The 14,385-nt window shown below is 33.8% G+C and overlaps 1 protein-coding gene across 34 annotated transcripts in view; it reads left to right on the top strand.

Annotated features, from left to right (window-relative positions):
• The window catches only part of ADGRL2 (adhesion G protein-coupled receptor L2), a 619,232-nt gene that overhangs the window by 461,005 nt on the left and 143,842 nt on the right, over positions 1-14,385 (top strand). For all 34 annotated transcript variants that reach the window (XM_077905190.1, XM_077905191.1, XM_077905195.1 and 31 more), the window contains one exon: positions 4,140-4,312. In XM_077905190.1, the coding sequence (XP_077761316.1) occupies positions 4,240-4,312 (73 nt within the window). In that variant the 5' untranslated portion in view covers positions 4,140-4,239. The remainder of the gene's footprint in view (positions 1-4,139; positions 4,313-14,385) is intronic.

Consider the following 14,385-nt stretch of genomic DNA (forward strand, 5'->3'; position numbering starts at 1 on the left):
GTTACTTAGCATGAAGAGGAGTTTGATCTGTGCACTGTGCCTTTATAGTCAGAGTTCCTTACTGAAGTTCATGGAAGGAGGTTTTCTAAAATCTAAAGACAAACTGGTTATTAATAGGAATTAATTACTTAAGCTTTTCTGTTTGTTGAAAGGAAACTTAATAGCTTTTTTTCTGATTTTGTTCCTTGTTTTTGTTATGCATTATGAGAAGCTTTGACTGAGCTTCATTTTCAGGTGGTTAAAGAGTGAAGGAGGAGTCTGTTAGCTAGCTACATTTATGCCTGTGAGTGTCCTTTGGCTGCACTTTGTTTAGGAGCAATGTGTTCCTAAGATTAATTTTGCCATGTTTGATTATTTATTCACTCTATCTTTAACTGATTGTGGTTTGTTAGGTATTTCAGTTTTCATTGACTTTTTTTTTTTTTTAATGGAAGGTTGTTTTTAATTTGGACCACAGCAATGATACCTTTTGACTTAGTTTTCAAGATTGCATTGAAAGCTTGAATTTTTATAAATAATTTTCTTCAATGTGAAGATGATTGGACATAGATTGTAGAGTGAGAAAAATAAATTTGATATTCTTTTTACTTATTGAACAGATGGACGTAAGTTTTATTTGCATAAAGAAAGCCATGATTTTTATTACATTTACAGAACCTGTTTCTGTTTGTTGGAAACAATCATCCATACTAAGTCTCATAATTGACTACAGTGTAATTTTAAAATCGAGTTTCCCATTCTCAAACCTTAAAATTGCGTTTCACGTTAAAATCTTGACAAATACGCTTAAATTTTATAGTTAAAATCTGTTCATGAAATATCTGTCCTGGCCAAAGACCACAAAAGAGGTCTTGGTTGTGTGGTTTCCTCCTCATTTTCCCCTTACTAACAGAGGTTTTCCTATCTTGGCAGCTGTTTCCTACAAGGCAGTCATCAGTCTGATTTCTTCCTTCCCTTTCTTCCCACAAACAAGGACTCTTTCAAAAGCAGATGACCGAAGACAGATTGATCTTGGACCGCTTTAAGAAAGTGGAAATGTGTTCAAGAGTTGTGTATGTGGGCAGGCAGCCTGATGCATGCCATTGAAATGAAAATACTCATTACAAGCAGAATTTGGACAGTGAGAATTCTTTGCTCAAATCAGGAGCATTCCAGAGGCTGACTTAATTTTATGTGTACTAATTAATGCGTCTCATTCACACATTAAAATTATTCTAATTGCTTCACCAGATCATTGAACAATATGGAGGATATAAGAAGTTTTTCCTTGATTAGCCTTTCCAGTGTGACAGGTCATGAAATTATCTGACTTCTCTTTATGCTTTATATAAAAGAGCTTGCAGATTTAAGGCAGGTACTTCGCCACAGCGGTTGTAAATTGCAGCTGTACTCTTGCATTTGTCTTTTGAATAGTTTTTGGGAGTTTAGTGTAAAAAAGAATAGAGCCAATTCTACAGGGTTGTGTGCCGTCTTTCCCCATAAGATTAATTTTTGTTATATCATTCTTTTTTATATATTTCGGCATCCAGGAGAGGAAGTTTGATCCTCCCTTTGTTTTTGTCTTATTTCTTCGGGCATAGAATCATCTCAGGTGTTCTTATTAGAGGGACATCTGGGTGGCTCAGTCACTTAAGTGTCTGCCTTTGATTCCGATCATGATCCCAGGGTCCTGGGATTGAGCCCACTTTGGGCTCCCCACTCAGCCAGAGAGTCTGCTTCTCCCTCTCCCTTCGCCTGCCGCTCCCCCCTGCTTGTGCTCTCTCTTTCTGTCAAATAAATAAAATCTTTATAAAAAAATGTTTTTAAGATGAAGTGTTCTTAGAACTGGATAATACCATTTCTGACCCCCTTCATCATAATACCTAAATGTCTTAAATGGGTTGGGTTTTAAAAAATATTTATTTATTCATGAGGGACACAGAGAGAGGCAGAGACATAGGCAGGAGAAGCAGGATCCATGCAGGGAGCCCGACGTGGGACCCATCGCAGGACCCTGGGATCACGACCTGAGCCAAAGGCAGACACCCAACCACTGAGCCACTCAGGTGCCCCATCTTCAGTAGATTCAAAGAGAGCTGCTATTCTGGGTCATGGAGAGACCTATATGGAAGCAGTTTTCTCTCTGAAACTAGAGGCATGGTAAAACAAACTGCTTATTATGGAAATACCTTGTTAGTTTCATCTGTGATTTTATGGATTTTTATATTTAAACACCAGAAATGAAGGAACCTGGGTGGCTCAGTCGGTTAAGCATCTGCCTTCAGCTCAGGTCATGATCTCGGGGTCCTGTGAGCGAGCCCTGAGTTAGGCTCCCTGCTCAATGGGGAGGGGAGCCTGCTTCTCCCTCTCCTTCTGCCCCTCTGCCCCTGCTCGCTTTCTTACTAGTGCTTGCTCACAGTATCTCTCTCTCTCTCAAATAAGTCAAATCTTTAAGAAAGTGAAGAATAAAAAATAATAATAAAAACATAAAAAAATGAAGAATAAAAAAATAAACACTAGGTAATACGTTCAGATTAATATTTCACATTTTTTTGGTGTGGTTGTCAGTAAAGCAAGATAGTAGCTTTGTAGGGTGGTAAGAATTCTGAACCAGTTAGAATCTGAATGCTTTTCCATTGAATCATAGTGAACTGATGATAGAATAACTATATTATTCTATATATTATTCTAACTGCTAATAGAATCATACATGAAGCATGTAGCAAATGCAGAGTAGCTCAGAAAATGTGAAAGATCTCGGGTTATCTAGGAAAACATTGGTTTTTAAATTTTCTTTGTGCTTTCGTGACAGCATCTCAATTCTGTAAGAGTTCTTTTTCATGGGTACAACCTCAGAATACAGATAAAACTTTCCTCCCTCCTCCACTTTAAAAAACTTTGTCTGCAGCAGATTAAGGGTAGATTGAGAGAACTTATTAGTAAGAGTATTACTTAGAAGAAAATTACAAGAAGTTAATATGAAGAAACTGTTAAGATAGCCCTTTAAAGGAAAATTCTGTAATTTTTCTGCCCTTAAGGCTAGACCAGGAGCCTGGATGTATTTGAGAACTGTCTGCATTTTATGTGTATTGTAAGGCTAGTATTTACTCTGATTCCTCATGTTACCCTAGAAAGAAGTGAAACACTTAAGTAAAACCTAGCAAATAACGTGGTCTCATGTGGTCCTGGGAACTGAGAAATTCTGATTAAGTCATGCTCCTAAAGTTTTTTTATCCTCTCTCATTGAAAAACTGAATTCTTGAGGGCCAGACAGACTTAAACTTGGTTCCAGGTTTTATATTCTTATTCCTCTCCTAGTTTTTTAGAAAAATAGTGTTACAGGCTTGGAGGTAAAATCATTATGGTCTTTGGATTTTTATTTGAGTCTAGTAGGTAGACCAGCCTACTCAAGGGTATAGGTTTAATCTTACTACGTTATACTTTGCCATTAAAAAAAACTCCAAATCTATGAAAATCTAAATCTTTAAAATGAAATAGTAAAGAGAACCTTCATTAAACTGCTTCCTCTATGAATAACTATAGCAAATTAATATGTAGTGTTTAGGAATGTGGTGCTTTTGGAATGCCATTGTTATATAAATTAATGCACATCCAAGTGTTAAAAATTGTACATCCTTAATAGAAAATAAAACTGCTTAATTATATCACTCATCTGTCCTTGAAGACAACAGGATAAAATATTAGATAATATTGCTGTTACCATCACTAGAAACAAAAAAAAATGTGTTTATAAAACGTTATTAGAGGCATTATATACTGAAGCTAGTAATTTGATAAAAAAGATTGGTATGTGGCTAAGAGAGACAGATGTATTGTTCTAGAATGACTTCCTAAGCTTTTCAAAGAAAAAAATCATCAGGGATTTATATAACTATTCTGTGAATTTGTATGTCATGGTTATCTATAAATGGTTTTTGAGCTTTGATCGTTTTCTTTATGTTCTTGTAAGGCCCAGGTATCCAGTATGTAGGAAAAGCTCCTGTATTGGATATAGAATCAAAACATATAGCATTTATTTTTTTATACTTATGAAATAGATGGAGGCCAGAAGGGAAAGACTTGTTGTTATTATTTTTGCTTTTTGTGTGTGTGACGTAACAGGACCATAAGAGTAAATGATGGATTTGTTTGTTTTTCAGATATGAGGATCAATGATGCAGACTGCTGGGTTCGATGAAGCTGGGCATTTATAACTAGATTCATTAAGGAATACAAAGAAAATATTTAAAGGGATCAATAATGGTGTCTTCTGGTTGCAGAATGCGAAGTCTGTGGTTTGTCATTATAATCAGCTTCTTACCGAATACAGAAGGTAAGATGCAATTTAAATTTTATTTTTTTAAATCTGAGTGAACTTAATTTAAACTGTGCAATCTACTCTATTTTTGAAGTGGCTAGAATGAGTTTTATTATTTCAAAAAGTAGCTGTTAAAAAGATTTCCCAAATGTCAAATTCTTTCTTTGGTGGTTGAATTTATTTTCATTACACACAGCTATGGTATGGAAGAAAGTGCTAGAAATCTGAATTTATGTTTCATATAAATTTGTAAAATATTATCATTAATAATCCTGAGAGAAGTAAATGAAAGCTTTGCTTTCGTGTTTATTTTACACTTATTGACCAAATTTATTCCAGTTAAATTGTAAGTATTTTGTGTCAATGTTTTAGTTTGTTTACTTCTTAAGTGGAGGCATAATTTAGTTCTGAAGCTCCTAAATAAAATTTTTTCTTACCTTCCGGAAAATATATTTTTTGTAGTTCTCCCTTTTGAATGTTATATATATCTTTTTGAAGATGGGTCTGATTTTAAAGAACTACCTGCACTTTTGAGGCTTACTGAAATAATCGGAACCATCGTTTATTAATTACTGTATAGATTTCTTGATATCAGTTATTTCTTTAGTCTTACATATTATTTCCATGTGAAAATAACACCCTTTCAGGTGCTTTTTATAGAGCAGGTCAGAAGTTAATATGGAGCTAAGATATGTTAATTTTATAGCTATTTGATAGTGGTAGTTATGTATTCAGTGTGAAACTATATTAATCTTGTAAAATCTGTGAAGAATACAAAAGTCTCTGAGAAATGCATGGATTTTATTTGTCCCAATTAAATATTCTTGAAGAAAATATTTTGGAATTTTAAAACTGGTTTTCTATGTACTTTTAAGTGATCCCATTTATACCTATTAATAAAATGACAGGTGGAGACAAAGAGGTGTGCTGTCAACTAATAGAAGCTTATTATTTCAGCATCTTTGTAATATGCTTCAGTGTTAATATTTTAATTTTGCTGAAACAATTTTATCTGAATTGCTGTTCCAGAATTATATTTCATCATTTTCTTCTTGCCTTCCCTGTTCCCTACTTTCAATATATTGACACAACTTAATAATATAATTCAAATAGATAACATATTTGAAAATATTTTAAAATAAGAAATTCTGTATTCAGAAAGTAAATAATGTTCACTTGGATTTAAATTTCAAAGTTACAAATGGGTTAATATTCTGTTTTTTAGAAGATACTACTCTTTGCATCAGAATTGAAAGATACATCAGATCTAACAGTTAAAATGTAATATGTCTGAATGAATAGTACCATAATGATAAACAACAAGCAGAAACTGAGTTTAAGAATATGAATCCGTGGCTTGAATTGTTATGAAAATCTTGTGTATAGTCTATAATTTTGCATCTGTTTTTTTGGGAGGGAAAACTAACTGAATTCCTGCTGTTATGTTTGAATGTTTTTATACATTCAAGAAAGATTCCAGGTGTGGACCAATGGCTCATTAGTCCACATAATGAAAAATTTTCCAATCAAGATAGAGACCACTTTGCTGGCACAGAAGCTTAACTCAGCAGGGGGGCTAGCAAACAGAGACTTTTTCATGAGATACTGCAGTTTTATTTCTAGTGTCACCTATCAGGTCAGGATTCATATCTGCTGTTAAGAGAAATTTCATTTTTGGCGCATCAGGCCGGGGGGTGTTGCTTTTGAAGCAGTTCCCTCCTACGGGTAAAAAGAACCTGGAAGGAATTCACACAGCCAGCTGTAAGAGTAGACAGTGTTAATGCACACTGTTAGAATACTGATCCAGCACCACATGGTTTTGTCTTAGAAAAGTTTTACATGACATGATAGTCCTTTATTGCCAGAAAGCAGATAATGTTCTGTGATCACCTAGAGAGAAAACCAATCAAAGTGAGGTATGAGAACACAGGAAAGAAGTTATAAATTGAACCATTCAGCTATTAAGTTTCTTCAGAGCCCTTACATGATGGTTACCTTTTCAAATCTTACAGAGATGAGCACTTTTTGTGTTAGTTTTTGGATTCTTGCAGATACAACTCAGATGAAGTTTCCTAGTGGTTTCTTCCTTTCTCATTTACTGAGTGACTACACTGAGCCAGGTGCTTAGGATTCTGAAATGCACTAGGCACAGTTCCTGCTCTTGAGGAGCTCCCAGTCATGTGCAGGGGGAGAAACTGTAAGTACCTACTGGGGTCGAGCAGGCGAAGTAATAACTTCAGTGCAATAGGCCAGTGGAGGCCTACAGTAGACAGGAGAATGCTTGCCAGAGGACCCATGGTTGCCATTCCAGTTTTTAGCCTGGTTTTGCTGGTCTTCTGACTTTTCAGTAGAAGCCAGACGTGGATTTTAAGTAGTATCAGCTAATTAAGATCAAAACAAAAACAAAACAAGCCTGTGTATTATATTTAGCGATGGACTTGCCTTCTTCAGAGCTTTTATTTTTCCTCTTTACAATAGTGTTTCACTTTCGTATATTATTTTAAAGGCCAAACATAACTTTTGGATTTATTTTTACATCAGATGAGAGGTAAATTTCCACATTTGCAAGGACTTGTTTTAATGTTCAGGTAAATATTCTAAATATGTCATGTTTTGTGTACATAGTTCTTTAGAACAAACTACTGAAGATTATTTTTAAATTTTACAACAGTAAAATCTAATTATATAAGGTTTAATTGTTAGAATTAGCTTATCTCTGTCTCTGTCTCTCTGTGAAGTAGTGTTTAAGAATCAAGTATCACCCGTTAAATTTACTTGTTTTTGCAAAATAGGAACAATGTTTTGTTTATTCTTAGAGTCTGTTCTCCCTTGTGTATTTTTGAAAATTGTTTAGAATTTCCAAATAAAAAATGATTATGAAAGATCAGACTTTCAAAATGTTTTGTAAGTTTTTCTTAGAATTGATTTTATTCCTAGAGAACTAATCTCAAGCCCTTCAGAAATCAGTTTTGTTGAGAAACTGGCGTGCTTTGATTCTTTTGGCCAATTTTTATAAGCAGAGTAACCACTGTGGAATCATGTATCAGTAAGTAGGAAAGTAAATTGAATTTTTGTGTCCTAGAGAATTAAATTATGCTATATAATGGAGCCCTGGCAAGCATAAGTCAGACATGTGAAGGCTTGCTCGAGTGACAAGTTACAAATAATAGCAGTTCTTCAGCAAAGTCGGTTTTAAGATGGATTTCAGGTTGAATATTTTATGCAGTGAGTATTTAATTAGATTTCATTAGTGAAAATTTTAATCTGCTCAAATTACATTGTTATTTATCCTTATTTCAAAAAGAATGTTATACCTGTATAAATGCCAGATAATGCAAGATACAGTTTTACCTATTGTACATGTATCAAGAAAATTTAAGAATGCTGTTGTAGAAATAGTCTCTTACTGATTTTAAATGTACTCTTAAATTGTCTAAGCATATTTTACAATGACTTTTGTATTAATGATATCTTACTAAAAAATAATGTTTGGCTATAGAAAAATAATATTTGGCTATTTCCTTCAGACTGATCATAATTTGGAAGGAGTAGTAGCTTTTTATCCAAGGTTAAACTTAAGGATTAAAATAATTCAGACCTGTATTCATTCATTCTTTTATTTATATGCACATATTAGAAAATGTATAAAATTTTATTTCCATATACACTATTGTCAGCATCACAGGGGCAACACTCGTTTTTTGTTTATTTCATCAGTGTGTCCAAGTGCCTAGAATGATGCCTGGCTTATAATTATAAGTACTCATTTTAAATCCATCACATAAATACCAGAAATCTTTGAAGAGAGTCATAGTCTTAATAGAGAGAGGATAATAAACAGTTGTAGTAATAGGTTAGTTAGTGCCATTATGGATGATATTCACAGAAGAGATGAGATGAAGAGTAGAGGGGGGGTTGGATGTATGTCAGGAAAAGGCTTCCAGCTGCAAGTGATGGTGATTCAGTATAAGTTGAATAAGTACGTAAAAGCAGTGGGTGAGCATGGTGGTGAAGGAAAAAAATCAACAGAAAAACACCATGGTGTGGAATAAAGTATTGTAGGGGTTCTTAAGAGCATCAGAATCACCTAGAGAAGGTCTGGGGTGCCGCCAAAGCATTGCATTTCTGACAAATTTGGGGGATGATGTCCCTCAGCATCACAGTAGGTGGTTGAGGTGAGGTGTAGGGATGCATGCATATTGGATATGAAGTAACTTTTTTGAAAGTGTTTTTGAAAAGAAATTAAATAATTCACTAGGATCCGGAAGTAGTTATAACCAGTTGATTACAAGGAATTACTACAGGAGGAATTACTATCTGTGTCTCTTCATGTGGCTTTTTATTCCTCCAATCAGGCTTCTTGGGCATAATTTAAGGCTCTAAAAAGGGATTTCCCCTCTCCTTTCATGACAGTATATTGAGAAGGAGAAAAAATTTTAAAAAAAAAAGGAAAAATTGGCTCCAGACTGTAAAAAAACAGGACATATATTCTGTTTAAGAGTAAATGCTACATTTTCAGAGCTCCTAAACCCTTGCTTCAATTTGTCTCTTCATTGTGATAACCGTGTTCTTTTTCTTGTTGGGAATAACTACATGGCCATTGCTATGAAAATGCTGAACTGACTTACTGTAGGGACTTCAGATTTCCCAGTCTAGCAAAATTGACTACTTTTGTTCATTTCAGTATATTTCTGATTAGTTGAAAGCTAGGAAGTAAATTTTCAGCAAGGTATGTGGAGATTTGGCCATATGACTCCTATTAAACTTAATGGGAGTCACTACTCTCATTAAATTAATAGGAATTGTGCAGCATATCTGTGTTGGCTGAATAGCAAATGTAACCTTATTTTTTAAATTCACAAATTATGTAAATTAACGTTGGTTTAAAACTGCATTTTTTTAAATAATGATTTTATTTATATGTTTAGTGTAGATCAATGTGATTTGACTCCTTGAGAAAGTACCCAACTATATTGCTCTTAGGACACTTTATTGTATTATATGAGAGTAATGTAATTTGATTGCAGCAGCTTTCCTCTGCATAGGTAGTGATGTAATTCAGTTTTTAAAATATAAATATTAATGCCATTTACAAATTATATAATGTTATTTCTTATCTTGTAAAAACCAAATGCATTACCGTATTACTACCAGGATTCAGGAACAAGGTTTATTTGTTCAGAATATGACTCAAAATTGAAAAAAATAAGACTAAACTTACTAGGAGACACTGGCATCTTTAAAAAAATTGGTTTAGAACATACATTTATCATCTTATGTACCAATACTCAGTGTCAAAATATGCTGTATTTCATATGTTGAAGATTAGATTCCAGGGCTTGATTGTTGCAACTTTCTTCCCACTTTTCATCCTACTCTCTACCCTATTTCATGCTCTTTTGTTCTTTTCCAGTGTTAGAAAAGGTTTGTTTATCCATAGTCTGTGTTGATTCACAGGTGGGTCTGTTGCTGGTGGAAAAGTGCTATAAATCAGTGTGTCACACACAACAGCCACCGAGCAGACCTCAATAACATTGTATTGCTGGCTGTTCAATTTTTACAAGCCTCCGTTTTCTGACAGAAAAGACTGCATCAAATGCTAAATAGATAAATCTGTTGTTATGAAATAATACTTTGCTAAAAGTAAAGAGGTTATAAACTTGTCCATATAAGAGAAATACATGAAGTATAGATTTTATATCCATATTAGGCACTTGTCACAGTTATTGTTATATTTTTGAAAGAACAATATTATTAAAGGTAGCTTAATTAAAAGCATAGGAAGCATGTAAAACATCTTAATTTTGTCAAACAGCAATTGTGTTAATTACTCCTTACTGAGTAATTTCAGTTTTGATGAATCTTTTGCTTCATTTTGTGAATTAATACACCTTTTCACTTTTTTATATGTCATATACTTAGGTTGTGATATTAGAGAATACGATAATACAAGTGATTGAGCACTTCTGACTATTAATGTAGAATTGGTATGTCTCCAAGAACCGATTTATCTGCCACATTACTAAGGGAGTGTTTTACTGAAACATATGCTTGGTACCCTATGGTACTCTTTATTTTCTTTTCACCTCCTGCATGACAGAGAATGACATATGACAGCCGTGCGGTCTACATGTATTAGACATCAATGTGGATTAGTGAATATCTCATGACATCTTTCAACCCTATTCTTGAACTCCTTTTGTCAACTTGACAGAAGTGATTCCAGGAGAATACCTAGCCTCAGCCCTGGGATCTCTTGGCTAAAATGTAAGGCTGAGAAGGGAATTCCATATCCGAGCTTCAGGAAGCAAAAACAACATTTATAATCCCTCCTTATCAGCATGGGACTCCACTGAGTTTGACTTTTATGTCTGCCATTATTCTTGCTTGGAGGGCTTTGTTTTTGTGTGTTTTTTTTCCTTAAAAGTACCTTTTCCCCTCTTCTGATTTTGAATGTAGTACGTTGTCATAAGAAAAGATAAAAAAATTAAGAAGTTGAGGTAAGCGTTTAAAATTGTTCATAATTGTAGGATCTTGATATAACCATGGAACATTTCTTTTTTTTTCCCAACATACTTGATTTTTTTTCTTTAATATTTTTATTTATTTATTTATTTGAGAGTGAACACATGCATACGTGAGCAAAAGCAAGAGCAAACAAATGAGCTGGGAAGGGGCAAAGGGAGAGGGAGAAGCAGGTTCCGCTGAGCAGGGAGTCCAATGTGGGGCTTGATCTGGAATCAAGACCTGATCCCAGATAGACACTTAACCAACTGAACCACGAAGCGACCCACCAACATACTTGATATTATGGAGAAAACAAAATTATGATGTGTGAAACAAAATTAGCTTCTTTATTTCCATATACTTTTTTTTTTTAAGATTTTATTTATTTATTCATGAGAGACCCACAGAGAGAGGCAGAGACACAGGCAGAGGGAGAAGCAGGCTCCATGAAGGAAGCCTGATATGGGACTCGATCCCGGGACTCCAGGATCATGCCCTGGGACGAAGGCAGGTACCAAACCGCTGAGCCACCCAGGGATCCCCTCCATATACTTTTATATTCTGATTTTTTCATATATTATCATAACTTGTATTACCATGTCATTATATATTTAGATAATGGATTTTAACACCTGCATGGTAACTTACCATATATATGTCAAAAATGATTTAATTCCCTGTCTGTACTCATTGGCCAAGGGAACTTAATTTCTTTCAAGTATAAGTAAAATAAATATCTGTGTAAATCTCTTCCTTAATATCTGCTTATTTCCTGAGACTGGAATTCTAGAATTCTGATTATTATATCAGGCATGTGGACATCTTCCATACTGGTTTTTATGAATGATATACCACTGTTTTGATTACCAGTGTGTGAAAGTATCAGTCTTACATATTTACCAGCATTGATTTTAAATTTTTAGAAGAATTGACCCATTGCTATGAGGAAAAAAGGGTATCTGAAAATTAAATTTATAATTTGGGGCTAATTGTGAGAAAAAATAGTTTTCATGGATTTATGTATTGGCTAGTAATTTTGATGTGAATTTTTTTCAATACCTTTGTCAACTTTTCTGTTTATGTTGTTATTGCTTTTCTTATTTTTAGACTCTTTGATAATATCCTTTTGTCATTTTTTGTGAAAAACATTTGTTTGCTTTATAATTCATTTTATTCTGCTTAATTTTTCAATGAAAATTTCAAATATAAATTTTAAATATAAATTCATTTATATTTCTTGTAGCTCTTAAATTTAAATTTTTAATCTGTTAGGAATTGATTTTGTTATTAGGTGAGCGCTCTCAGTCAATTATTTTAAAATTAAGTGAATAATATTTAAGTTGTTTAGTGTGAATCAGATTTTAACTAACAAGGTAAATAAAATTGGGACATATCCATATGAAAAAAAGGACAATGAACAAAAGGAAAAAAAAGAAAGAAAAAGCACAATGTATTTCTATACAGAGTGAGTTATGAATGAAATGTCACTGTCACTGTTCTGGTTCCAGTAATAGTGCTTTTCTCTGCTTAAATGAATTTTTTTTTGTATCTAGTCTGTTTGATAAACTTCATTTTTTAGAGATAATTTTTTTGTGAGAGAAGAATGAGTAAAAAGCATAACAGCATTAATTAAAATACCTCATAGTAAAAATAGAGGTTGTGGGCTTCCCGGGTGGCTCAGCAGTTGAGCATCTGCTATTGGCTCAGGTCATGATCCCAGGGTCCCACATCAGGCTTCCTGCATGGAGCTTGCTTCTCCCTCTACCTGTGTCTCTGCCTCTCTCTCTCTGTCTCTGTCTCTCTGTGTCTCTCCTGAATAAATAAATAAAATCTTAAAAAAAAAATAGAGGTTGCATTTTAGAAATTTTGGAGTATCAAGAAATGCAAGAAATTTTCTAGAAAAAATAAAGGGATTCAGAGATGGAGCTTTGTTTGGCATAAGGGTTTAATCTAAAAGAGATTAAATAAAAAATTCTCATTTATTTTGCCGATTATTTATAGAATGCTTCTTCTATTTTGTACCTATCTCTTTGCATGTTTGTGTTAATCATTTGTTCTTTCTCCCTTTCTTGATTCTTCATTTTTTTTTTTTTGTAGTATGAAAATCTAAACCAGGTGGTAGATATATCTAATAATCAAGTTTTGATTAGAAGCAATATAATGTGTTTGTAAGAGTCAGGGACTTCATAACAGTCGAACGGAATAGAAAGGATGGCTGGAGTTGTTGCTGGGGGTGGGTGAGAGAGCTGTCTTGGATTTTAAGAGAACCACTTTTACATGGCAATGCTGTGGGGAGGTGATGGTGGCAGAAATTCAAAAGTTGGTGAGTGAAGGAGACAGGTATATTAATACATTGCAGCATATTTTATTGTTTAAGGAAAGTACTTTTTATAATTTCCTTTTTTTAGTAGCTGGGTTGGATACCTGAATTTGTTTCCAGGCAGAAATGGGATCCAGCGCAAGGGACAGGGAGGCTCATCTAGGAAAAGACAATATGTATTATGATCCAGGGAGAGGAAGAGTCAGGAAGAGATGTGTACAGGAGAAAGAGAAACCTAAGGAAGACATGCTGGATGCTTTCAATCTGCTTGTTTATCTAGAACAATGTCCCTCAAAATTTAATGCACGCATAAATCACTTGGGGATCTTGTTAAAATGTATATTCCGACTCAGTAATCCAGGATGGGCCTCCAGAGTCTGCATTTCTAATAAGCTCCCAGGTGATGCTGAGGTTGCTGGTCTGTGAGAGGACATCTGTATCAAGGAGTTTTGGTTCTTAAAATGTTTAGTCTAGAAGATCAAATTTTACACGACGGTGATTTCTACCAATGCAAATCAAAGTTTGTTTCTAACCTTAACAGCATAGTTGAAATACAGAAAAAAAACATCGCTTTCAGTTTTGTAATTTATATTTAAAAAAGGAACTAAGCTATCTTGAAACTTTACTGAACATTTTTATATTTTATTACACTCCTAATCCAATTCTATATGCTTTCTTTTGACCTTTTATCTGATGATTTGTTTTGAAAGATCCCAGAGTAACAATGCAGCCTGACCCTTTCTCCCTAATATTTCCTTCTATTCCCCATTGGTGTGTCCTACTTTCATTGTGTTATGTGGAAACATTATTTGTAATAGCATTTTACTACAAATGTGTTTACTACTTAAAGTAACACTATAACATCATGTAATGCAAAACTGTGTATTTTCTTAACCTATTTGGGAAAAGTTAATATTTTACTAATTTTTCAAAGTCCATGAAATTAAAAAAAAATAAGAATTGTTGTCATTTTCACTTCAGCATTAATATCCTGATATGTTAGCCCCATAAGAGAGTAGAGGGTAGGAATACTGGAATGTAAACTGGTTATCAAAAACAGCTTAAAGATACTTTATCTGCTTAAGGTTATTTAATGATTTTTCTACTTTGCAGTATTATACATAATGAAAGATTTTATTTATTTTTAGTGGTGGACCTAATCTCCTTTTACTTTTCCTGTCAGAGATAAAGATAGATTACTGATGTGATTTACTTTAGATTTATGATAATACAAATCACAAATTACATTTATTTCTTCATG

This window comes from Canis aureus, chromosome 8, assembly GCF_053574225.1.
Source record: "Canis aureus isolate CA01 chromosome 8, VMU_Caureus_v.1.0, whole genome shotgun sequence".
NCBI classification, from domain to species: domain Eukaryota; kingdom Metazoa; phylum Chordata; class Mammalia; order Carnivora; family Canidae; genus Canis; species Canis aureus.